The sequence below is a fragment of the Pongo abelii genome, chromosome 19, assembly GCF_028885655.2.
Source record: "Pongo abelii isolate AG06213 chromosome 19, NHGRI_mPonAbe1-v2.0_pri, whole genome shotgun sequence".
Lineage (NCBI taxonomy): Eukaryota > Metazoa > Chordata > Mammalia > Primates > Hominidae > Pongo > Pongo abelii.
The window spans coordinates 44864158-44889988 of NC_072004.2; the positions used below are offsets into that span (position 1 = coordinate 44864158).

Consider the following 25831-nt stretch of genomic DNA (forward strand, 5'->3'; position numbering starts at 1 on the left):
GCAACCTCCGCCTCCCGGGTTCAAGCGATTCTCCTGCCTCAGCCTTCCTGAGTAGCTGGGATTACAGGCATGCGCCACCACGTCCGGCTAATTTTGTATTTTTAGTAGAGATGGGATTTCTCCATGTTGGTCTGGCTGGTCTCAAACTTCCGACCTCAGATGATCCGCCCGCCTCAGACTCCCAAAGTGTTGGAATTACCGGCGTGAGCCACAGCGCCGGAGGGGAAAAGTATTTTCAAACTCATAATAACATAAGTTCAAAATCGGTTTAACCCACAATTTGGGGAGGTTGGGGGATGAGTGTGTGTAGGGAGGGGGCGGGCAGAGTTGGTGAGAGGCCAAAAAGAGGATGATACCATACTTAGTGGGGAACCAGACCCCCCACCATAAAGATAAAGGAAATCGCTCTCAGAAACTGCTCAAGTCCTGGACCCCCTCAGACGGATAATGGACAGAGAAAGGGGGTCAGGAGGGAGCAGTAGAGAGGGTTGGTAGGGGGGTTTGTTTGGAGCAAGGCTTCAGTGTTGTGACTCCCGCCCTCTTTGGAGGAGGAAGGGGCATGGAGTGCTCCCCTCAATTCAGAGCTCCAGGAGGGGCCTTTGAACGGTAACGCGCGAGCTGGGAAACCTGAAGCCTTGGTGCCCTCCCCACGAAAGCCAGAGGCCGGCTGCGACCTGCGCCGGATTCCCTCCCTGTGGACAGGGAGGCCGATTCCTTGCTTGGGGACAGGACAAGGCTGTGAGGTTGGGCTGGAGCTGCGGGCGTGGAGTTGCCGCGGTGAGCACGGCCCGCTTGGGCGCCCCAGAGGCCGGGCAGGGGCGCGGGCACCCGGTTGCACCGGCGGCGGTCGTCCTCTCCGCGGCAGTCGTCCTCACCGCGGCAGCTGCTGCCGCCCTGTCGAGCGCCCGCGGGAAAACCCCAGAAGGCCCCGGCCGCCGCCGGGCAGGGCGGCGCCCGCTTCCATCTGCTGCCGGCCCGGAGTCCCGGCCGCTCGGCCAAACGAGGAGAGAGGCCTGACGCTTCCAGCCACGACCTGGGCCCTCGCCCTGCGACTCCGACTCCTGTCCCAGTCCCCTACCACACGGTCACCTCGGCCCCAACCACGACGGTCACCTCGGACCCTGGATCTCGCTCCCCGACCCTCGCTCTCTGGCAAAGGGTCTGGGGCGAGGGCGTGGAGCCGCGGCCGGCGGGAGGCGAGCGCTCAGCCCCGGTGCGGGGTCCCGGGGGTAGGGGTCGCTGAGCCCCGACCGGGCTGGCTGGGGCTGCGCAGCCCAGGGTGCATGCGGCAGGCGAAGGCCTGTGCCCCACCTAGAGCGGAGCCCGCAGCGTGTGCACCTAGGCCAAAGAGGTGACCCCGGGAATGAAATCTAAGGAATTGAGGGAGTTAACTGTAGAATGGCGTTTTAGTTACATCGTAGTTGAGTCTGTGCCACACACCAGTTAAACCGGTTATTTAGAAAGACGGCGGGAAACCAGCAGAAATACCTGAAAAAAATACCACATGATTGCACAGGAAATTTACAATTCCAGAGAGGGGATGCATGGGGGAGGGGAATGCTGTTTTTCTTTACAAGTCTTAGAGTGCTGTTTGGCTTTTAAAACTAGTTAATTAAAATTTTCCTGGTGGGGCGCGGTGGCTCACGCCTGTAATCCCAGCATTTGGGAGGCCGAGGTGGGCGGATCACCTGAGATCAGAAGTTCGAGACCAGCCTGGCCAATATGATGCATTTTTGTAAAAATGCAAAAATTAGCTGGGCTTGGTAACGGGCACCTGTAAGCCCAGCTACTCCGGAGGCTGTGGAGGGAGAATGGCTTGAACCCGGGCGGCGGAGGTTGCAGCGAGCCGAGATCCCGCCACTGCACTCCCACCTGGATGACACAGTGAGACCGTGTCTCTAAATAAATACATAATAAAATAAAAATAAAATTTTCTTTAAAAAAGAACCGTAATGACCTTTAGTTACCCCGAATCCTAGATTTCCCAGCAGGCTCCCCAACTCACTGGCTGTGAGATCTTGGTCAAGCCATTTTATCCTTTGGAGCCTTGGTTTGCTTACCTGTTAAATGATACTAGTAACACCCAACCAGAGTTGCTGTAAGGATTAGTGACGAGTTAGGCGAAGTGCTTTGTCAGGGCCTGTGATGGGCACAAACCAGCTGTTCAATGAACCTTATGAATGAAGTTATTTTAAATGAATAAGGGGGTTTGTAGCCAAGAGTGGCCTCTAGCCTACAATACCTGTGTGCTTAAGGCCTGGAGTTTATGTGATCCAATTTGAATGTGGGTTTTTGAGCAGACCAAGGCTGTAAAGGAAAGCAATAATAGAACTATTTGTGTGAACAACTTGAGGGCTTTTTAAATGTTAATTGGTACCTGGACAGCTCCCAGGTTGTGGACTCTTGAAGTGAGATACGGAGAAAAGGGGATGGAATTTGCGAAAGAGACAGAATATGTTATATTTATTATCTTATTAGCAAATAGAAAAATTAGGGAAATGATTCACTTTACAAAAAATGAAAGATGGATCACAAGCCCCTTAAGAGGGAGTTGTCTCTGGTGTTTAAAAACAATGTATAAGAGAAAAGCTCAGATATTTCAGTCATTTGCTGTGAAGTGACGATCAGAAGTTAAGGTAAAGGAAATTTTCATCTTAATATTCCACTGAACCCTAAAAAGTTGATGGCACTAGGATTTGAATCAGAGTTTGATTCTGAAGCCTCTTCTTACTTTTTTTTTTTTGGTCTCCATTAAAATGTTTTATTTAAATAGAAATTAAAGGTCAGGCGCGGTGGCTCATGCCTGTAATCCCAGCACTTTGGGAGGCCGAGGTGGGGGTGCAGATCACCTGAGGTCAGGAGTTCGAGACCAGCCTGACCAACACGGAGAAACCCTGTCTCTACTAAAAATACAAAATTAGCCGGACGTGGTGGTGCATGCCTGTAATCCTAGCTACTCGGGAGGCTGAGGCAGGAGAATCACTTGAATCCGGGAGGTGGAGGTTGCGGTGAGCCGAGATAGCACCATTGCACTCCAGCCTGGGCAAAAAAAGCAAAATTTCATCTTGAAAAAAAATTAATAATAATAGGATGGGCGCAGTGGCACATGCCTGTAATCCCAGAACTTTGGGAGGCCAAGGTGGGTGAGTCACGAGGTCAAGAGATCGAGACCATCCTGGCCAACATGGTGAAACCCCATCTCTACTAAAAATACAAAAATTATCTGGGTATGGTGGTGCACGCCTGTAGTCCCAGTTACTCGGGAGGCTGAGGCAGGAGAATCTCTTGAACCTGCGAGGCAGAGGTTGCAATGAGCCGAGATTGTGCCACTGCATTCCAACCTGTAGATGGAGTGAGACTCCATCTCAAAAAATAAATAAATAAATAAATAGAAATTACAAATATGATATGCCTTTGTTATATTACCTAACAATATAGCAAGGTACAAAGTCCCTTTTCCACTTCCCAGAGTTTATCAATATGAATGGTTTGGTGGGCAATCCTCCAACCTTTTTTTTTTTGAGACGGAGTCTCACTCTTTGTCCAGGCTGGAGTGCGGTGGCAAGATCTCAGCTCACTGCAACCTCTGTCTCCCAAGTTCAAGCAGTTCTCCCGCCTCAGCCTCCCTAGTGGCTGGAATTACAGGTGCCTGCCACCACACCTGGCTAATTTTTGTATTTTTAGTAGAGAGGGGTTTCACCATCTTGGCTAGGCTGGTCTTGAACTCCTGACCTGGTGACCCACCCCACTAGGCCTCCCAAAGTGCTAGGATTACAGGCTTGAGCCACAGTGCCCGCCTGCTTTTTCTTTCTTTCTTTTTTTTTTTTTTTTATGACACACACATACACATATTTAAAATGGATTATTCAATACACTGTTCTGCAACTTGCCTTTCTAAAATTTAGCAATGTAAAATAAGCCTGTTTCCATCCCATTAGATATACACACTCCTTACTTTCTTTAATAGTTGCATAGTATACTATTGCATGGATGTACTATAATTTATTTAACCACTTTTCTTATACACCATTTGGGATCTTTCAAATTTTTTGCTCTTATCAACATTGCTTCAGTGACCGTCCTTATATATGTTTGTGCACTTTTGTTAGTATTTCTGTAGAACAGATTTGTAGATGTTGGAATTATTGGGCCTTAAAGTATGTATGTTTAAAATATTGGTAGATACTGCCAAAGTATACTTAAAGCTGGTGGTCTTAACCGTTATGCCCCACTGCCCCTCAAGCAAAGTAGTGAATACATTTTAAAATAGCTGGCTTCCTTTGTGGTGGTGGCAGATGTGTGGACTCATAGGGGTGAGCTTCTCATGGAGAAGGAAAAAGAGAAAGACTGAACAAGTCTTTGAAGCAGAAAGCCCTTTTCCTTAGATATTTTGTGTTTATCCAAGGCAATGGTATTAACTGAAACTTTGCAGGTTAACTTTGGGTTTGTTGCTTTCTTGTGGTTCGTAAATTCTCACTATTCAAAAGAACATGGTATTTGAATTTCTTTTAAATTCTCACTATTCAAAATACATGGGTATTTGAATTTCTTTTTTTTTTTCTGAGACAGAGTCTCACTCTGTCACCCAGGCTGGAGTGCAGTGGCGCGATATCGGCTCACTACAACCTCTGCCTCCCGGGTTTAAGCGATTCTCCTGCCTCAGCCTCCTGAGTAGCTGGGATTACAGATGTCTGCCACCATGCCTGGCTAATTTTTGCATTTTTAGTAGAGATGGGGTTTCACCATGTTGGTCTGGCTGGTCTCCATCTCCTGACCTCATGATCTGCCCGCCTCAGCCTCCCAACGTGCTGCGATTACAGACATGAGCCACTGCGCCCGGCCGGTATTTGAATTTCTAACAGTATGTTACTTTTGTGGTAATATAAATAAATGTTAAAAGTGGCTGAATGATCTGTTGCTGTAAATCCAGAGTTTTGAACTGGTTTAAAGCAAGGTGGCCGGGCACAGTGGCTCACGCCTGTAATCCCAGCACTTTGGTAGGCCGAGGCGGGCATTCACTTGAGGTCGGGAGTTCAAGAACAGCCTGACCAACATGAAGAAACCCCATCTCTACTAAAAATACAAAAATTAGCCAGGTATGTTGGCGCATGCCTGTAATCCCAGCTACTTGGGAGGCTGAGGCAGGAGAATCACTTGAACCTGGGAGGCGGAGGTTGTGGTGAGCCGAGATCACGCCATTGCACTCCAGCCTGGGCAACAAGAGTGAAACTCCGTCTCAAAAAAAAAAAAAATAATAAAAAATAAAAAAATAAAGCAAGGTGCATTCACACTGTAAGTGTATTCTAGCTTGCCACAGGAGGGCAACCTTTAAAGGAGAACCAAATGGCTGCAAAGAGAACACTCCTTTGTGCTTCCTAATAATTGTTCAAAGCTCCAAGGGTCAATCACCTTAGGATTTGAAGAATATCGCCAACGTATCATTTGGCAGAAAATACGAAAATGAAATACCCTGGCTCTTCTAGATGTGACAGCAATTATATAAACTAAGAATGGCATTTTTGTTAGGTTTTGGGAGTTGTAAAAAAAGAGACACTCCCTTAAGGCACCTCAGCAATTTGGCATTATTGTAAATTGACACAGAGAATAACAAGAAGCACAAAGCTTCAAGAGGATTGGATTCAAAACAGCTCAAATGAGACCTTAACTGCAGTTTGTGGATCTTCACTCCAGGGTGCTCTTATTAATGTGATTCATTGACTCTCCATTTTCTCTTAGGTACTGTGTTCCTTTTTCCTGCACTTTGCCCTGTATATATTTTCTATACTTCATAGTTTCTACATACTCATACTTATTGCTTTCTTACATCTTTGCCTTGTCAAGCTCCTCAATCTCCTATCTCTAACTAATGGTAATTCGGAGTCCAGAGAGGGAGAGTTAGATTAGTTCAGTTCATCTTTTCATACCAGGATACATTATAGGATTTTGGCCAACCAGTGGATTGGTTGCCCTTGAGCCAAGAGCTTACTTGTGATCTGATCCGTAGTGGCAAATTGCCCAGGATCAAGTGATCAGAATAAAGTAGCTGTAGGTTCATCAGTTTCCTTCAGGAAGTGTTTTGGGCATATTAGACACTGGGATTCTTATAATAGGTGGCATGCTAAATGTCCAGTAGTTTCCTTCCAGATAATATTTATTGAGTACATACCTAATGTTTTCCAGTGGTAGGTTTCGGGGAATTCAAAGATAAAGTACTCATGGAAGTCACAGTATCACTAAATACAGACATATGGATTCAAGAAATGTTGTAACCAGCCTGGCCAACATGGTGAAACCCCGTCTGTACTAAAAATGCAAAAATTAGCTGGATGTGGTGGCAGGCACCTGTAATCCTACCTTCTCGGGAAGTTGAGACAGGAGAATTGCTTGAACCCAGGAGACAGAGGTTGCAGTGAGCCAAGATCGTGCCACTGCACTCCAGCCTGGGCTACAGAGCAAGATTCCATTTCAAAAACAAAAAACAAAAAAACAAAAAAACCACAAACAAACAAAAAAAACACAAATGTTGTAATAGGCAGTGGCTCATGCCTGTAATCGCAGCACTTTGGGAGGCTGAGGCGGGTGGATCACCTCAGGTCAGGAGTTCGAGACCAGCCTGGCCAACAGGGTGAAACCCCAACTCTATAAAAATACAAAAATTAGACAGGCATGGTGGTGCATACCTGTAACCCAGCTACTCAGGCAGCTGAGGTTGGAGAATTGCTTGAACCTGGGAGGAGATGAGCTGTTATCAAACCACTATACTCCAGCCTGGGCAACAGAACAAGACACTGTCTCAGGAAAAAAAAAAAAGAAATGTTATAATACAAGCTAAGTAGTACTGTACAATTATACAAATATACATTCAAAAATTTCAGTTCCAGCCAGGCTCGGAGGCTCAGCCTGTAATCCCAGCACTGTGGGAGGCCGAGGCGGGTTGATTACCTGAGCTCAGGAGTTTGAGACCAGCCTGGCCAACATGGTGAAAACCATCTCTACTAAAAATACAAAAATTAGCTAGGCATGGTGGCAGGTGCCTGTAATCCCAGCTACTCGGGAGGCTGAGGCAGGAGAATTGCTTGAACCCAGGAGGCGGAGGTTGCAGTGAGCCGAGATCGCGCCCTTGCACTCTAGCCTGGGCAACAACGGCAAAAATCCCTCTCCAAAAAAAAAAAAAAAAAGCCAGGCACAGTGGCTCACGCCTGTAATCCCAGCATCTTGGGAGGCCAAGGCAGGTGGATCATGAGGTCAGGAGATCGAGACCATCCTGGCTAACACGGTGAAACCCCGTCTCTACTAAAAGTAGCCGGGCATGGTGGGGGGTGCCTGTAGTTCCAGCTACTCAGGAGTCTGAGGCAGGAGAATGGTGTGAACCTGGGAGGCGGAGCTTGCAGTGAGCCAAGATTGTGCCACTACACTCCAGCCTGGGCGACAGAGCCAGACTCCGTCTCAAAAAAAAAAAATTTCAATTTCATGGAGCTTATGCTTTAATGTACATATGAGGAGAGACAAATAATAAACACTATTACAGTATGTTAGATGGCGATCAGTGATATGGAGAAACAAAAAGTAAGAATGTAGAATAAGAAGTATTGAGGTGAGGGGCTGCAATTGGTAATAGGAGAGGCCTCCCTGAGAGAGTGACATTTGAGAAAAATCTGAAGGTGGTGAGGGAATGAGCCATACATTTATCTGGGGAAGAGAATTCCAAGCAGGGAATAGCCAGGGCAAAGGCCCTGCATTGCCAGGTTGAAGGAATACCAAAGAGGCTAGTGGATCTGGAGTGGAGGGAGCAAGGGATCAGAGTGGGAAATAAGGTAAGATATGGCAGGAGTGTGGTACCGGGACCAGATCATATGGGAACTTTTCTGCAAACGAAAAGGTTTTTTTTTTTTTTTTTTTTTTTGACAGCATTTCACTCTTGTTGCCCAGGCTGGAGTGCAATGGCGCAATCTTGACTCACCACAAACTCTGCCTCCCAGGTTCAAGCGATTCTTCTGCCTCAGCCTCCCGAGTAGCTGGGGTTATAGGCATTTGCCACCTTGCTGGCTAAATTTGTATTAGTAGAGACGGGGTTTCTCCATGTTGATCAGGCTGGTCTCGAACTCCTGACCTCAGGTGATCTGCCTGCCTTGGCCTCCCAAAGTGCTGGGATTACAGTAGTAATCCACCACACCCGGCCATGAAAAGGTTTTAGTTTTTGCTTTGAGTGAGTCAACCACAGCAGGGTTTTAAGCAAGAGAATGCTGTCCTCTGACATATTTTAACACAATAATTTTGGCTGCTGTGTTAAGAATAGACTTAAAGGGGCCAGAGTGAAAGCAGGGAGACCAGTTGAAGACTACTGGAATAATCCAGATGAAAGATAATGGTGGCTTGAACTAGGGTGATAGCAGTAGCTGTGATGAGGAGTGGTCATATTTTGGCTATATTTTGTAGAGCAGAGAGGATCGCTGATTAATTAAATATAGAGTCAGGGACAACTCCAAGGCTTTTGGGCTGAGAAACTGGAAGAACGGAGTTGCCTTTCACTGAGATGGGGAAGATTATGGAAAGAACAGGTTTGTGGGAGAGCATCAGGTACTTTTTTTTAGACATACTAATTTTGGAATGCCTGTAAGCTCTCCAAGTGCAGATGTTGAGTAGGCAGCTGGATATACTGGCGTGAGTCTGGAGTTCAGGGGACAGTTATGGATTGGTGCTACTAATATATTTGGAAGTTATATAGGTCAGTGTTGTCCAACATGGCAGCCACTAGCTACATGTGACAATTTAAATTTAAATTTAAATTCATTAAATGAAATTAAAACTTCAGTTCTCGGCTGGATGCAGTGGCTAACACCTGCAATCCCAGCACTTTGGGAAGCCGAGGTGGACGGATCACTTGAGGTCAAGAGTTTGAGACCAGCTCGGCCAACATGGTCATGGAAACTCTGTCTCCACTAAAAATACAAAAATTAGCTGGGCGTGGTGGTGGGTGTCTGTAATCCCAGCTACTCAGGAGGCTGAGGCAGGAGAATCACTTGAACTCAGGAGGCAGAGGTTGCAGTGAGCCGAGATCATGCCACTGCACTCCAGCCTGGGCGACAGAGTGAGATTCTGTCTCAAAAAAAAAAAAAAAAAAATTCAGTTCTCAGTTGCTCTAGCCATATTTCAAGTACTCAATAGCAACATGTAGCTAATGGCTACTGTATTTACTGTATTGGATAGTGCAGATGTGGGACACTTCCATTATTACACAAAATTCTATTGAACAGCACTGATGTAGATGACATTTGAAGTCATGGGTCTGTAAAAGATCACTTATAAAATTAATATTAAGGGAAAAAGAGATTCAAAGACTGAAGCCTTTATGTTTCTGTACTTAAATATACAAATTGGTGGTGAGGGTGGGATGATGAGGTGGTAAGGGCATGCTTCCTTTTTATTTATTTATTTTTTTAAATGAACTGTGCTTACTAAGTGGATAAGGGGGCAAAAGACATTCCAGGCAAAGGGAATAGTGTGTGTTAATAGAGGTATAAAATGGTATGATTGGGGAACTGTAAGAAAGCTGTCATTTCTGGAGCAAGGCCACATTATTTTAGTATAGTTACACACACACACACACACACACACACACACACACACACCCAACTCCAAACCTCTTCTTTGCTTCAACACTTTGGGACTGAGCATGTGGTGCTGAGGCTAATCAGTTTAGGTCTAATTGGAAGGCAGAATGAGAAGGGGAAAAAGAATTTTCCTTGTCACTTGTAAATTGTGAATGGGAACAGATGTAAGAATTAAGTTTAGGGAAACAAATACTGCTTCCTAACAAGTTTTTTCAGTGATAGAAATCAAATGTGATAGCCATTTTTAATCCTGTTCAAATAAAACCTAAAAGTTATTTAAGCTGGAACTGGATTTCTATCTGGACTAGGGCAAACTGAAGGTAAGCTGATGTAGCTAATCAGCTATGGCTTTGATGAGACGTATTCACGCACACAACAATCCCCAGGCACCATTCTGGAAGGCCAATCATTTCAGAACATGTTTTTTCAAGATGCCAGTTTGTTTTAATAGTAGGTTGTTATACCCAAACTACCATATTCTTAGTTTTCTTTTTTTGTATTTTTTTTTTCAAGTTTGTAAAAAGCAGTAACTTAAGCCACAGGGAAAAAAGCACAAAACTGTTTTTCACCAATTAAAAGGAACCCTTTCTATTTACATGTGTTTTAAACTAAAATAGCCTTTAAAAAGGTAAAGATTTCATTAGAATAAAAAAAGCTTAAAAATAGAATCTATTAAGATCTGGCATTACCATTCCATGCTCTTTGCAGTTAAAAATCATGTCATTATTTCCATTATACTTACCTCCTATTTTTCTGGGCTTATTAGCCTGGCTGTAGAAACTTGCTCCAGTTGAAATTTGGCAAGCTGACAAGGCTGCGTGCCAGAAGTAATTTACTATCCAGTGCGGTTTGCAAAGTAAAAGAAGCTATAAATAATAGAAAAAGAAATGAAAAGTTACTGGTTCCAAATATTTTAATGTGTGTAAAGTGTGTCACCTCAAACTTTTCAGCTTTTGTTGTTGGCAATGTGAGATAACATGAAAGGTTCGAAAAGTACAGATGCTTTGCATTCGCATCAAACTGAGGGCTCTGATGTTCTTAGGCATCAAAGACCAGTCTGCGTCTATCACTTCTCTGACTTTGAAGTCTATGAGGGCTCTCTGTATGGGAGAATCAGGCAGGGGACTTGGAACAAGGCAGGGGGATGGGATTCCAGGTGCCTTGCCTCTTATTATGGCTCAAACTAGGTACTTCCCTTTATCAAATAATAATAATGAAAAAAAAGATAAGCATCTCTTTCTCTGCTGTTTTTAACCACGGAGCTGTCTGAGAATTTCAAATGTGACAATGTGAATATTCCAAGGAAAAGTTCAAGTTTACTTTGAAGTTTACTTTTAAGTACTTTGAAGGCAAGAACAGAAATATTAACTTAATTTGCAAACATCTGGCTAGTGTTCATCTGGCAGTCTTCTTAAAAGATTCTGTTGGCACCCTGAGACCCCTCTCATTTTCTAGACTGGCTTGTGAGCACCACAGTGGGGACCAAGTGTTTGGTCACCATGAGGTGATCAGGGTACATCTTTCTGTGATCAATCTTACAATCTGGAAAAAAAAATAATTTATATTAAAGCAAATACTAATATATCATGGGCTAGAATGCAGAATTATCATAAACTCTTTTGGAAAGGGAAAAAGACATTGACCATTTGAGTTTCAATATTTCTGACCCTGCCACACACATAAAAATAACAATTGAAGCTCTTGAAGAGAATGATATGTTGAAAGAGTCTGGTAAGTAATTTTTTCTTAATTAAAGTGTAACTTCCATAAAGTGTAGATCTTTTTTTTTTGGAGATGGAGTCTTACTTGGTCGCCCAGGCTGGAGCGTAGTGGCATGGTGGCTCATGCCTGTAATCCTAGCACTGCAACGTCCACCTCCCAGGTTCAAGCAATTCTTCTGCCTCAGCCCCCTGAGTAGCTGGGATTACAGGCACACGCCACCATACACAGTTAATTTTTATATTTTTAGTAGAGATGGGGTTTCACCATGTTGGTCAGGCTGGTCTCAAATTCCTGACCTCAGGTGATCCACTGGCCTCGGGCTCCCAAAAGGCTGGGATTACAGGCTTGAGTCAGCGCACCTGGCCAGGATTTTGAGACATTGTGGGCTTTATGCAAACAGTTTCTTCTTCTGTCTTGGGCTTTCTCCAGTAGGTACTTTTTTTTTTTTTTTTTTTTTTTTTTTTTTGAGGGGAGTCTCGCCTTGTTGCCTGGGTGGGAGTGCAGTGGTGCAATCTCAGGTACTATCTCTCTTTTTGAGGGCTCCTTTTTGAGTTGATATTTCAAAATATTTATGTGATGCTATTAGGTTAGTTAATACATAAAGGACTTTGGCCAGGCATGGTGGCTTATGCCTGTAATCCCAGTACTTTGGGAGGCCGAGGCGGGTGGATCACCTGAGGTCAGAAGTTCAAGACCAGCCTGGTCAACACGGTGAAACCCCATCTGTACTAAATATACAAAAATTAGCCAGGCGTGGTGGCGGGCACCTGTAGTCTCAGCTACTCGGGAGGCTGAGGCAGGAGAAGCACTTGAACCTGGGAGGCCCAGGTTGCAGTGAGCTGAGATCATGACATTGTGCTCCAGCCTGGGCAACAAGAGCGAAACTTCGGCTCAAAAAAAAAAACCAAAACATAAAGGACTTAGAACAGTGCACATAGTAGCTGGGCACACAATAAGCCCTACATAATGACAGCTTTTTTTTTTTTTTGAGACAGAGTCACGGGGTTTCACCATGCTGGCCATGCTGGTCTTGAACTTCTGACATCGTGATCTGCCGACCTCGGCTTCCCAAAGTGCTGGGATTACAGGCGTGAGCCACTGCACCGGGCCAATGACAGCTATTATTATGAGATGCAGAAGTGAAAAGAAGGCTTTGTCATTTCCGTCATAATAATTCTTTTTTTTTTTTTTTTGAGACAGATTCTCATTCTGTTGCTCAGGCTGGAGTGCAGTGGCACGATCTCGACTCACTGCAGTCTCTGCCTCCCGGGTTCAAGCAATTCTTGTGCTTTAGCCTCCCAAGTACTTTTTTTTTTTTTTTTGAGATGGAGTCTCGCTCTGTCTCCCAGGCTGGAGTGTAGTGGTGTGATCATGGCTCACTACAACCTCCGCCGCCCGGGTTCTAGCAATTTTCCTGCCTCAGCCTCCAGAGTAGCTGGGATTCCCGCCACCATGTCAGCTAATTTTTGTATTTTTAGTAGGGGGGTGTTTCACCATGTTGGCCAGGCTGGTTGTGAACTCCTGACCTCAGGTGATCCACCTGCCTCAGCCTCCCAAACATCATAATAATACTTTCTTTTTTGGGACGGAGTGTCGGTCTGTTGCTCAGGCTGGAGTGCAGTGGTGTGATCTCGGCTCACTGCAACCTCTGCCTCCCGGGTTCAAGCGATTCTCCTGCCTCAGCCTCCCGAGTAGCTGGGACTACAGGCGCACACCACCATGCCCGGCTAATTTTTGTATTTTTAGTAGAGACGGGGGTTTCACTATGTTGGCCAGGCTGGTCTCAAACTCCTGACCTTGTGATCCACCCACCTCGGCCTCCCAAAGTGCTGGGATTACAGATGTGAGCCACTGCGCCTGGCCCATCATAATAATTCTTGAAGGTAAATATAAAAGCTAGGCCGGGCAGGGTGGCTCACATCTGTAATCCCAGCACTTTGGGAGGTGGAGGCGGGTGGATCGATCACAAGGTCAGGAGTTCGAGACCAGCCTGGCCAACATGGTGAAACCCCGTCTCTACCAAAATTACAAAAATTAGCTGGGCGTGGTGGCGTGCGCCTGTAGTCCCAGCTACTCAGGTGGCTGAGACAGGAGAATCGTTTAAACGGGAAGGTGGAGGTTGCAGTGAGCTGAGATCGCGCCACTGCACTCCAGCCTGAGCAACAGACCGACACTCCGTCTCAACAACAACAACAACAAGAATATATATATAAAAGCTAAATTTTGGCCAGGCGTGGTGGCTCATGCCTGTGATCCCAGCACTTTGGGAAGCCGAGGTGGGCAGATCATCTCAGGTTAGGAGTTCTAGACCAGCTTAGCCAACATAGTGAAACTCCGTCTCTACTAAAAAGACAATAATTAGCTGATCATGGTGGTGGGCGCCTGTAATCCCAGCTACTCGGGAGGCTGAGGCAGGAGAATCACTAGAATCTGGGAGGCTGAGGTTGCAGTGAGCCGAGATCACGCCACTGCACTCCAGCCTGGGCAACAAGAGCGAAACTCCATTTCAGAAAAAAACCAAAAGCTAAATTTAAAAATAAGGGAGGATCGCTGGGCATGCTGGCTCATGCCTGTAATCCCAGAATTTTGAGAAGGGGAAACAAGATGATCACTTGAGGCCAGGAGTTCAAGACCATGGTGACAATACAGTGAGACCCTGTCTCTATTTACAAAAACAAAAACACCATCCTAGGCAACATAGTGAGACCCCTGTCTCTACAAAAAAGAAAAAAGGAAAATTAGCCAGGTGTGGTGGGGCACACATGTAGTCCCAGCTACTTGGGAGGTGGGGGCGGAGGTTGAGGCTGCAGTGAGCTGTGGTCACACCACTGCACTCCAGCCTGGGTAATATAGTAAGACCCTGTCTCAAAACAAAACAAAAACGTAATTAGCCGGGCATGGTGGCTCACGCCTGTCATTCCAGCTACTTGGGGGATCGCTTGAACCCAGGAGGTGGAGGTTGCAGTGAGCCGAGATCGCACCACTGCACCCCCCACTAGGCAACAGAGAGAGGCCACCAGGCCCGGCTAATTTTTTTGTATTTTTAGTGGAGACGGGGTTTCTCCATGTTGGCCACGCTGGTCTTGAATTCCTGACCTCAGGTTATCCGTGGCCTCAGCTTCCCAAAGTGCTGTGATGACAGGCGTGAGCCACAGCGCCTGGCCAGCGAGGCTCGGTCTTAAAAACAACAACAAAACAAAACAATATAAAGGAGGAGCGTATTTATAGTTAGTTTGATTTAAAAATTGGGCGGGCGCGGTGGCTCATGCCTGGAGTCCCAGCACTTTGGGATGCTGAGGCGGGGTGGATCACAAGGTCAGGAGATTGAGACCATCCTGGCCAACATGATGAAACCCTGTATGTACGAAAAACACAAAAATTAGCTGGGTGTGGTGGCACGTGCCTGTAGTCCCAGCTACTCGGGCGGCTGAGGCAGGAGAATCGTTTGAACCAGGGGAGTCGAGGTTGTGGTGAGCCGAGATCGCGGCACTGCACTCCAGCCTGGTGACAGAGCGAGACTCGGTCTCTAAATAAATAAATAAAACAAAATAAAAATCATGGTTAATTTATCAAGGTCTCTATCAAATTTACTTTGAAATGATTACAGTCTGTCATAACTTGCTGACTTCTTTGTACCTAAAGAAATTTAGCAACTGCCTTTTCTTAGTGTCATGCATTTATTAACTGAGTACTTATTATATGGTAGGCACTGCTATAAGCTATAGAGTATCTAGCCAGTCAAACAGGAAAAAATTCCCTGCCCATATGGAGTTTACTATCTAGTGTCATCTCCACTCTTACTGTTAACACAGCCCCAGAGATTTTACTTTTACAAAGAAATTCTATCTTTGTCTTACATTCGTGATTTCCTTCCACTTGTCACATGTCTTACAGCTGAAGGATTCAAGAAATGGTGCAGCACAAGCCAACCCTCGTCTCAGTTCTGAGATGAGTGGGTAAAATGTGAAAGGAAAGAAACAAATGAAAGGCACAGAGGTGGAACATGGTTTTGCTGAGCCCATTCTCCTTTCATAAATCACACACAGGATCCAGGTACTAATGTGAATGTTGAAATAAGCAGATCTAGCACGAACTGCCGCTTTGGCTTTTTATATCCAGAACTAAAAAAGAACTGAACCATGTAGTTATCATTTGAGGTTTACTAACTATACCAGCAATATTGCCTCCAAGCCGTGTTGCCTGGTGGTTCTCTTAGAAATGCTAAGTCGCTTGGGCAATGGTTTAAGGAGGGTGTCTATACCTTAGTGATTTATTTTGGTAATTCTCAAACTTTTCAATACAAAAATCTCCTTTTCTAAAAAGAATTTATAGTGCCTGATATTCACCTAGGGACATATATTTTGAAAGCTATTGCTTACAAAGCCAGGATATTGATTTAAATAATAAACAATTCTATTTTATTTATTTATTTATTTAGAGACGGAGTTTCACTCTTGTTGCCCAAGCTGGAGTGCAATGGCGCGATCTCGGCCTCCCAGGTTCGAGCGATTCTCCTGCCTCAGCCTCCCGAGTAGCCGGGATTACAGGCGCGTGCCAGCACGCCCAGTTAATTTTTTTGCATTTTTAGTAGAAACGGGGTTTCACCATGTTAGCCAGGATGGTCTCGAACTCCTGACTTCAGGTGATCCGCCCGCCTTGGCCTCCTAAAGTGCTGGGATTACAGGCGTGAAGCCACCGCGACCGGCTTTCAAAAATGTTTAATTGTACAATATCCTCCTCCTTTGCTTTTTTTTGTTGTTGTTGTTCTTGGTGTTGGGAAGTCAGGACGTGGGATGGGAACACAATGAAAATAGACAATATTCTGAAGAAAATGCATCTCGTGTCCCTTTCAGGCTTGGGTAGCCCACCTCTCCATACCTGGAGGCGCTTTTCCCGATCGCTGTCCAAGTCTAGCGGCGCGCGCGCACTTAACCCCCAACTCCCGTCTAGCCCCGCCCCTCAACTCCTGTCCGCTAGAGTCGTCCGGCCCAAGACCAGGGCGGGTTCCCGGTGCAATCCCACAATCGGCCACAGGGAGGGGACGGTGGCTGTAGAAGCCGAAGGGCCTTCCCCTAAGTAGGGGGCGGCGGAAGCGGAAAAGGCGGGACTTGGGGAGCACGTTGCGTCCGGACGCGTCGGTGGTAGGGCTGGATCTCCGAATCTGAAACCGGGAGCTTCCTGTTCGTGTTCGCTGTTGAGAAGCTACCCGCCGGGTTGTAGACTTCGGACCTAATGGCAGAGATAATTCAGGAACGCATAGAAGATCGGCTCCCGGAATTGGAACAGCTGGAGCGCATTGGACTGTTCAGTCATGCGGAGATTAAGTGAGAGAGGGTTGGGGAGAGGGAAGAGCTGAGACGGCCTGAGGGGAGGTTGGGAGTGTGTGGCAGGGGCTAGGTGTGGGGACGCTCGACCTGTGTTTACTTTACCTAAACGTGGCGGAAGCCCATTTCTCGTTTTCGGTGATGTCCAGAATTAATTTCTCATTCGTTGCAAGGTAATCCGTCCGTCTACTTACCCATCGGACATTTTAACAGCCCTTCATGGAGCCGGGTCTTAGGGCTGTAAAGGTGATAAACCCAGGATTCCTGCTCATTAGGAGCTAATTGGGCAGAGTGTGGTGGGGGAGACAGACAAATTAAATATTTTGATAACAGTGTATTGTAAGTTGATTGTAGTACCTTGTACTGCTGTAGGGATGGGAACAGAGTGCTGTGGGAGCCCAGGGGGAGTGGATAAATTCCTAACTAGACTTGAAGGTGGGGACCATTGAAATCAGTTTCATATGCTACTCCAGAGCCTAACTACAGCGCCTGGCACATAGTAGACATTCAGTAGCGTGTTAAAATTATGTTAAATAGTTTTTAATGGTTTCTGTGATTGTTGCTTTGTTTTGCAACGTCTGAATGTAGTAATGTGACTCAGAGCTTCAAAGTAAGCATTCGTTAATGAAACACAGAACATAGCAGTGTGGACGCTTAGAAAGTGCTCAGTTAAGGTTAATGTTACCATTACTAAAGACACCTGTCTTGCACGTCTTGCATTAAATTCTCCTAATATATACTTGTCATATGTTCATTCCTTAGCTAAGGACTCTGAATCTTCTCCCATAAGTCCTTCGTAGTAATAAGTCTTTTAAGGCAGACGCAATTTAGATTTTTTTAAAAAATTACATGTTGAGAACTCAGAAATAAGAGGAATTTTGGAAAGAAATTTATTATTAAAATTTAAGTGACCTGAACTTGGAGTAAAAGAAGTCTTTATTAATACCAGCCAGGCGCTGTGACTCACGCTTGTAATCCCAGCACTTTGGGAGGCCGAGGTGGGCAGATCACGAGGTCAGGAGTTCGAGACCGGCCTGGCCAATATGGTGAAACCCCGTCTCTACTAAAAATACAAAAATTAGCTGAGCGTGGTGGCGGGTGCCTGTAGTCCCAGCTACTCAGGAGGCTGAGGCAGGAGAATCGCTTGAACCCGGGAGGCCGAGGTTGTAGTGAGCCGAGATCATGCCACTGCACTCCAGCCTGGGCGACAGAGCGAGAAAAAAACAAAAAAAACCCACCGTACATAAATGGTATAAAGTTCTTAATTGTATTTGCTTTGCTGGTGGGAATGTCATTGGTTTTGGGAGTTGATTAAGATGATTTTCTTGAAAGTTTAAAAATGCATCCTGATACCCTTAAGAACACAAAAGTGATTGTGTAAGAGAATACTTTTTTTTTTTTTGAGATGGAGTCTCACTCTGTTGCCAGGCCGGAGTGCAGTGGCGCAATCTCGGCTTACTGCAACCTCCGCCTTCCAGGTTCAAGCAATTTTCCTGCCTCAGTCTCCCGAGTAGCTGGGACTACAGGCACGCACCACCACACCCAGCTAATTTTTATATTTTTAGTAGAGATGGGGTTTTACCGTGTTGGCCAGGGTGGTCTCAGTCTCTTGACCTCTTGATCTACCCACCTCAGCCTCCCAAAGTGCTGGGATTCCAGGCGTGAGCCACTGTGCCCGGCCGATAATACTTTCTTATAAAAGATAACTCTAGGAATTTTGTCTTTTGAAAAACATGTTTTAAATATATTCAAAATAAACTTAAACATTTAATTTTTGCAGTTTTCAAGTGAAGTTTAAATGGCTTTCTCCTCAGGGCTATCATTAAGAAGGCTTCCGATCTAGAGTACAAAATCCAGAGAAGAACCCTTTTCAAGGAAGACTTTATCAATTATGTTCAAGTAAGTGTGTAATTAATAATTTCTTTCTTTTTTTTTTTTTTTTTTTTTTGGTGAGATGGCATCTCACTCTGTCACCCAGGTTGGAGTGCAGTGGTGTGAATGGTGTGATCTCTGCTCACTGCAACCTCTGCCCTCCAGGCTCAAGCGATTCTCCTACCTCAGCCTCCTGGGTAGCTGGGACCATAGGTGCATGCCACCATGCCTGGCTAATTTTTTGTACTTTTTGGTAGAGACTGGGTTTTGCCATGTTGCCCGGGCTGATCTCAAGGGATCCACCCACCTTGGCCTCTCAAAGTGCTGGGCTTACAGGTGTGAACCACAATGCCCGGCCAATAATTAATAATTTCATTACTTTTTTTTGAGGCAGGGGCTCAGCTTTCACCCAGGCTGAAGTGCAGTGGTGCCATCATGGCTCAGTGTAGCTTCCACCTCCTGGGCTGAAGCCATCCTCCCACCTCAGCCTCTGGAGTAGCTGGGACTACGGGTATGGGCCAGTGTGGCTGGCTAGTTTTTGTGTTTTTTTTTTTTTTTGAGATGGAGTCTCGCTCTGTCACCCAGGCTGGAGTGCAGTGGCGTGATCTCTGCTCACTGCAAGCTCCGCCTCCCAGGTACAGGCCATTCTCCTGCCTCAGCCTCCCGAATAGCTGGGACTACAGGCGCTGGCAACCACGCCCGGCTAATTTTTTGTATTTTAAGTAGAGACGGGGTTTCACCATGTTAGCCAGGATGGTCTCGATCTCCTGACCTCGTGATCCGCCCGCCTCGGCCTCCCAAAGTGCTGGGATTACAGGCGTGAGCCACCGTGCCCGGCCCAGTTTTTGTGTTTTTTGTAGAGACAGGGTTTCAGCATGTTGCCCACGCCCAAAATGCTGGGATTACAAGTGTTTGTGAGCCACCGGGCCCAGCCTTACTTTTTTTATTTTTGTTTTTGAGACAAGAGTCTTGCTCTGTCACCCAGGCTGGAGTGCAGTGGCGTGATCTTGGCTCACTGCAACCACCGCCTCCCGGGTTCTAGTGATTCTCAAGTCTCAGCCTCCTCAGTAACGGATTACAGGCGTATGGCACCACACCCAGCTACTTTTAGTAGAGACTGGGTTTTGCCATGTTGGCCAGGCTGGTCTCGAACTCCTGGCCTCAAGCAATCCACCTGCATCGGCCTCCCAAAGTGAGTGCTATGATTACAGGCATGAGGCATCATGCTCGGCCCTAGCCTTACTTTTTAATCCCTTCACAAATTGATTGATTGGTTGATTAATTGAAATAGAGTCTCTCTGTGTCACCCAGGCTGGAGTGCAGTTGTGCAGTCTCTGCTCACCGCAACCTCCGCCTCCTGGGTTCAAGTGATTCTCCTGCCTCAGCCTCCCATTCCCTTTACAAATTTAAAATCAGTTCTAGAATGATGAGCTTAACATCAATTTTTTTTTTTTTTTTTTTTTTGAGATGGAGTTTCACTCTTGTTGCCCAGGCTGGAGTGCAGTGGTGTGATCTCGGCTCACTGCAACCTCCGCCTCCTGGGTTCAAGCAGTTATCTGCCTCAGCCTCCTGAGTAGCTGGGATTACAGGCGTCTGCCACCACGCCAGGCTAATTTTTGTAGAGACAGCGTTTCACCATCTTGACCAGGCTGGTCTTGAACTCCTGACCTGGTGATCCACCCGCCTCGGCCTCCCAAAGTGCTGGAATTACAGGCATGAACCACCACACCCGGCCAACATCAATTTTTAAAAAAATTAAAAAAGAATTCCAGAAACGTTCATTAGATAGATATTTCTGAACAGGAGTAGCATTGGGAGTAGCATTACTCCACTAAGACTGTAGTCCTGGCCAAACTGAACTTACTTTTCCCCTCCTCTTTCTATCTTGTCGTTTTCTTTCTTTTTTTTTTCTACTGGGTTTGTAGATCAGAGATTGTCAGAGACATAGTGTGTATCAGGACTTCAGCAAGAGATTTGCCTCTTGGTGAACAAGATAGAGGAGAATGAATGTGATGATTGTAGAGAATTGAAAAGTTACTACTTGTTTATCTGTCGTCTGTCCACTTGGAAAGAGGTGTACTGCAAGATTTCTTCATCTTGTAAATGCATGGAAGGTTTGAATAAAGAAAAATTATGTCAGACCAATTTTCCAATGGGGGAGAATAGCTAATATGTTGGATGACGGAATCAGGATTCAGAAAGAACCAATAACAAGATCACATGTTTATAAGACTAGAAGTTTTGGTTGGGCGTGGTGGCTCATGCTGTAATACCAGCACTTTGGGAGGCTGAGGCGGGCAGATCACCTGTGTTCAGGAGTTCGAGACCAGCCTGGCCAACATGGTGAAACCCCCATCTCTACTAAAAACACAAAAATTAGCCGGGTGTGGCTCCTAGCTACTCAGGAGGCTGAGGCAGGAGAATCGCTTGAACCCAGGAGGTGGAGGTTGCAGTGAGCCAAGATTGTGCCATTGCACTCCCAGCCTGGGAGACAAGAGCGAAACTCCATCTCAAAAAAAAAAAAAGACTAGAAGTTTTGAGCTTAAATTTAAAAAGACAAAAGACAGCTGAACAAACAATATATGAACCTTGGCTAAGCTATTGTTTTTGGAAGAGGTCCTATGAGTAGATTGCTCACTCAGAATGAGCCAAGACCATATTATGTCAAAGACAGAATTTTTTTTTTCCAAGTAATACACTTACTCTTGCCCAGGCTGGAGTGCAATGGTGCGACCACTCATTGCAGCCTCGAACTTCTAGGCTCAGGTGATCCTCCTGCCTCAGCCTCCCAAGTAGGTAGGACTACAGGCTTGTGCCAGATGGCTGGCTAATTTTCTTATTTTTTGTAGAGCTAGGGTCTCCTTATGTTGCCCAGGCTGGTCTTGAACTCCTGGACTCAAGTGATCCTCCTGCCTTGACCTACCAGAGTTTTGGGAATTACAGACTTGAGCCAGTGTGCCCAGCCAAAAGATTTCTTAAAGCTAAATTAGACTGTGAAAGCACAAATCATGAGAGAAAAGACTGATTGATTTGATTGTGTTCAAAATACAAATTTCTGGAGGGGCGTGGCGGCTCACGTGTGAGACAGGCAGATCGCTTGAGCCCAGGAGTTCAAGACCAGCCTAGGCACATGGCAAACCCCATCTCTACAAAAAATACAAAAATTAGCTAGGCATGGTGGTGCACACCTGTAGTCCCAGCTACTCTGGAGGTTGAGGTGGGAGGATCAGTTGAACCTGGGAGGTGGAAGCTGTAGTGAGCCATGATGGCGCCATTGCACTTCAGTCTGGGTGATAGAGACCCTGTCTCAAAAAAAAAAAAAAAAAAAATTCTGTGCAAAAAAGACACTACAAATAATGTGAAAATACAAGCCACAAAATGTGAGAAAATATTTGCAACACATAATTGGAACTACATATACACATATATAAAGAACTGTAAATCGAGAAGAAAATGAAAACTAAAAAGAAAAATGGGCAAATCATGTGAACGTGAAAGTCACAAAGGGGAAATATCACTTGTAGTTAAACTTATGAAAAGACGTCAGCCTTATCAGTAATTAGTTAAATAAAGATTAAAACCAGGTGTAGGGGCCGAGCGCGGTAGCTCATGCCTGTAATCCTAGCACTTTGGGAGGCCGAGGTGGGTGGATTACTTGAGGTCGGGGGTTGGAGATCAGCCTGGTCAGCATGGTGGAACCCCATCTCTACTAAAAATACAAAAATTAGCCAGGCACAGTAGCACGTACCTGTAATCGCAGCTACTGGGGAGGCTGAGGCAGGAAAACTGCTTGAATCCGGGAGGCGGAGGTTGCAGTGAGCCTACGTTGTGCCACTGCACTTCAGCCTGGGCAACAGAGCGAGACTCCATCTCAAAAAAACAAACAATAAAAAAAAACCAGGTGTAGGACTTCTTTATATTCATCGTAAGAGCAAACCTTTTTTTTTTTTCTTTCTTTTTTGAGATGGAGTCTCGCTCCGTCACCCAGGCTGGAGGGCAATGGCATGATCTCGGCTGACTGTAACCTCTACCTCCTGATCAGCCTCCCAAGTAGCTGGGATTACAGGCACACACCACCACCCTCGGTGAATAGGGATATAGCTAAAGGGATAATGTGTAAAAATATGGATTGATGGGCCGGGCACGGTGGCTCATGCCTATAATCCCAGCACTTTGGGAGACCAAGGTGGGTGGATCACTTGAGGTCGGGAGTTCAAGACCAGCCTAGCCAACATGGTGAAACCCCATGTCTACTAAAAATACAAAAATTAGCCGGGCATGGTGGCAGGCACCTGTAATCCAAGCTACTCGGGAGGCTGAGGCAGGAGAATCTCTTAAAGCCAGGAGGCAAAGGTTGCAGTGAGCCGAGATTATGCCACTGCACTCCAGCCTAGGCGACAGAGGGAGACCCCGTCTCAAAAACAACAACAACAACAACAAAAAAAAAACCTATGGATTGATGGATGTAGCATGATACCATTTATGTAAAATTTAAAAGTGTTCAAGACATCATTATAATAAAGTCCAAAGTCATGTTTGGGAATGATAACAAAGTCAAGGTAATTGCTGCCTCTGGAGAGGGAGAAGAGTAGAATCATAGATAGGTACATAGGTAGCTTCATTTTTATATGAATTTTTATTTCTAAAAATTTGAAGCAAATGTAGTGCAATGTAGGTTTTGATGTAGCTGCACTGTAGCTGCATGGGATGTTTTATATGCTTGAAATATTTCATGGAATAATTTTTAAGTGAAGCATGTAATTATAAGCTTGTTAATTCTGTTTAAGTTTTATAGCTAAGTGAATTTGAAGTGAGTTCTAGACATTTATTGTAAATTATGTGATAGCACATTATTTTTTATTTTATATTCTCGATTTTTTTTTATGACTTTAACTAAATTTCCAGTATTTAAAAGGTTTTAGATTTTCTAGCTTCTCATTTTTTTGTATGTTTTTCTTTCATAGTATGAAATTAATCTTTTGGAGCTGATCCAGAGAAGAAGAACAGTAAGTAGAAGATTTTCTAGAAGTTGGAGAAAAATACAGAACTAAGCAGTATGGCTGTATAGTTAGGACTTGTGTTTGGGAGACAGTGTTGATAAAACTGTGGTGATATGCCTACAGTGGATATTTGTAATTATTTGTTTGCTTCATCAGTACCATTAAGTGGTCAAGTAGGAATGCTGTTTTGGACAAATGTGATTAAGTTGAGGCTCTGTTTTTTTATGTCCCCCTTTAGCGCATTGGATATTCATTTAAGAAGGATGAGATTGAGAATTCTGTTGTACACCGGGTACAAGGTGTTTTCCAACGTGCCTCAGCAAAATGGAACGTGAGTGATCAAGGCATCCTTAACTTTATGAGATGTGAAGATAAGTATTATACATATTGTATTAGGGATTAACATGCAGTTTTCTATTTTTATCTTGTGTATCTTTATATTTACTCTAATGATGGTATCATTAATCAAAACATTTTTTGAGCCACTTAACAAACCAGTAAGAAAATTGATCTTATTACCTTACAGTTATTCTATGAGGACAGTGCTGAAAACAGTGTATTTGATACATTACTAAGGATTGGAAATTTGGGAGATATTTGTATATATTTGTAAGTACACTGAAGACTTAGAGCTAGAAGATAAATGGTTATGTAGGGGCAATACCTCAGAAACTTGAGTTTTTTTCTTTTCTTTTTTTTTGAGATAAGGTCTCACTGTGTTGCCCAGGCTAGAGTACAGTAGGGTGATCTCGGTTCACTGCAACCTCTGCCTCCCAGGCTCAAATGATTCTCCCACCTCAGCCTCCCCAGTAGCTGGGATCACAGGCACATGCCACCATGCGTGGCTAATTTTTGTATTTTTGGTAGACATAGGATTTCGTCATGTTGCTAGGCTGGTCTCGAACTCCTGGGCTCAAGTGATCTGCCCACCTCAGCCTCCCAAAGTGCTGGGATTACAGGAGTGTTTGGAATTGGATATATTACATGAGAAGTATTTTGGATTCTTGGGAATGACAAATTTTATATTGCTACCCCAGATTGAGATCCTTTAAGAACTGCATTAAACCAACTGGATAGATAACAAAGTTTTTTTGGAGCATTGTGAGTGGGAGTTGGGGGAAAGGTTGAATTATCATAGTTAAGAGATCTGAGGCCTTTGTGAGGAAGAGCCAGATAGGATGAGAGGTGACTGGATTTTCTGAAATCTGCTTCTTTTTTTTTTTTTGGTGGGGGATGGAGTTTTGTTCTGTCGCCCAGGCTAGAGTGCAGTGGTGTGATCTTGGCTCACTGCAACCTCTGCCTCCCAGATTGAAGCAATTTTCCTGCCTCAGCCTCCCCAGTACCTGGGACTTCAGGCACGCACCACCACGCCTGGCTAATTTTTGTATTTTTAGTAGACAGGTTTTCACCATCTTGGCCAGGCTGGTCTCGAACTCCTGACCTCAGGTGATCCACCTGCCTCAGCCTCCCAAAGTGCTGGGATTACAGGCCTGAGCCATTGTGCCTGTTTTTTTTTTTTTTTTTTTGAGGTGGAGTCTTGCTCTGTCACCCAGGCTAGAGTGCAGTGGCACACAATCTCGGCAGCTCACTGCAACTTTCGCCTCCTAGGTTCAAGTGATTCTTCTGCCTCAGCCTCTATAGTAACTGGGATTACAGGCACATACCACCACACCTGGCTAATTTTTTTTTTTTTTTTTTTTTTTGAGTTGGAGCCTCCCTCTGTTGCCCAGGCTGGAGTGCAGTGGCCCAATCTCGGCCTCCTGGCTTCAAGCGATTCTCCTGTCTCAGCTTCCTGAGTAGCTGGGATTACAGGGGTCTGCCACACGTCCGGCTAATTTTTTTGTATTTTTAGTAGAGACGGGGTTTCACCATATTGGCCAGGCTGGTTTTGAACTCCTGACCTCAAGTGATCAATCCGCCTTGGCCTCCCAATAATCTTTGTAATTTTAGTTTAGGTGGGGTTTCACCATGTTGGCCAGGCTGGTTTCAATCTCCTGACCTCAAGTGATCCGCCCACTTCGGCCTCACAAAGTGCTGGGATTACAGGTGTGAGCCACTGCATCCAACCTGAAATTTGTTTGTTTTTAGCAAAATTAATTAATGCAAAGGTGTATTATATGTAAAGGTCAAATTTGGGCAGCTTACTACATTGCTTTTCTTGCAGGACGATGTTCAACTTTGGCTCTCCTATGTGGTTTTTTGTAAGAAGTGGGTGAGTAAAGCCATGCATGTCTTGCTTCCTCTGACCGTCTTTTTGTTAATCTGCCCTTTAAGCTTCATGCCAGATGTTTTTTCCTGAAGT

At 45.1% G+C, this 25831-nt stretch overlaps 1 protein-coding gene and 1 long non-coding RNA gene across 3 annotated transcripts in view; one reads left to right on the forward strand and one right to left on the reverse strand.

The window, feature by feature from the left end:
* Positions 1-2430: 2430 nt before the first annotated feature.
* LOC129051076 (uncharacterized) lies at positions 2431-16551 on the reverse strand. The gene is made up of 3 exons (XR_008515109.1): positions 16212-16551; positions 10354-10477; positions 2431-3039 (listed from the first exon to the last, which is right to left on the reverse strand). It is a non-coding gene; the product is annotated as an uncharacterized LOC129051076 (long non-coding RNA).
* The window catches only part of UTP6 (UTP6 small subunit processome component), a 39269-nt gene continuing 29730 nt past the window's right edge, over positions 16293-25831 (forward strand). The window contains exons 1-5 of one of the 2 annotated variants that reach the window (XM_024235549.2): positions 16293-16657; positions 18472-18556; positions 23494-23535; positions 23768-23860; positions 25694-25741. In XM_024235549.2, the coding sequence (XP_024091317.1) occupies positions 16566-16657; positions 18472-18556; positions 23494-23535; positions 23768-23860; positions 25694-25741 (360 nt within the window). In that variant the 5' untranslated portion in view covers positions 16293-16565. The remainder of the gene's footprint in view (positions 16658-18471; positions 18557-23493; positions 23536-23767; positions 23861-25693; positions 25742-25831) is intronic. The other variant, XM_024235550.2, reaches the window with a different exon arrangement.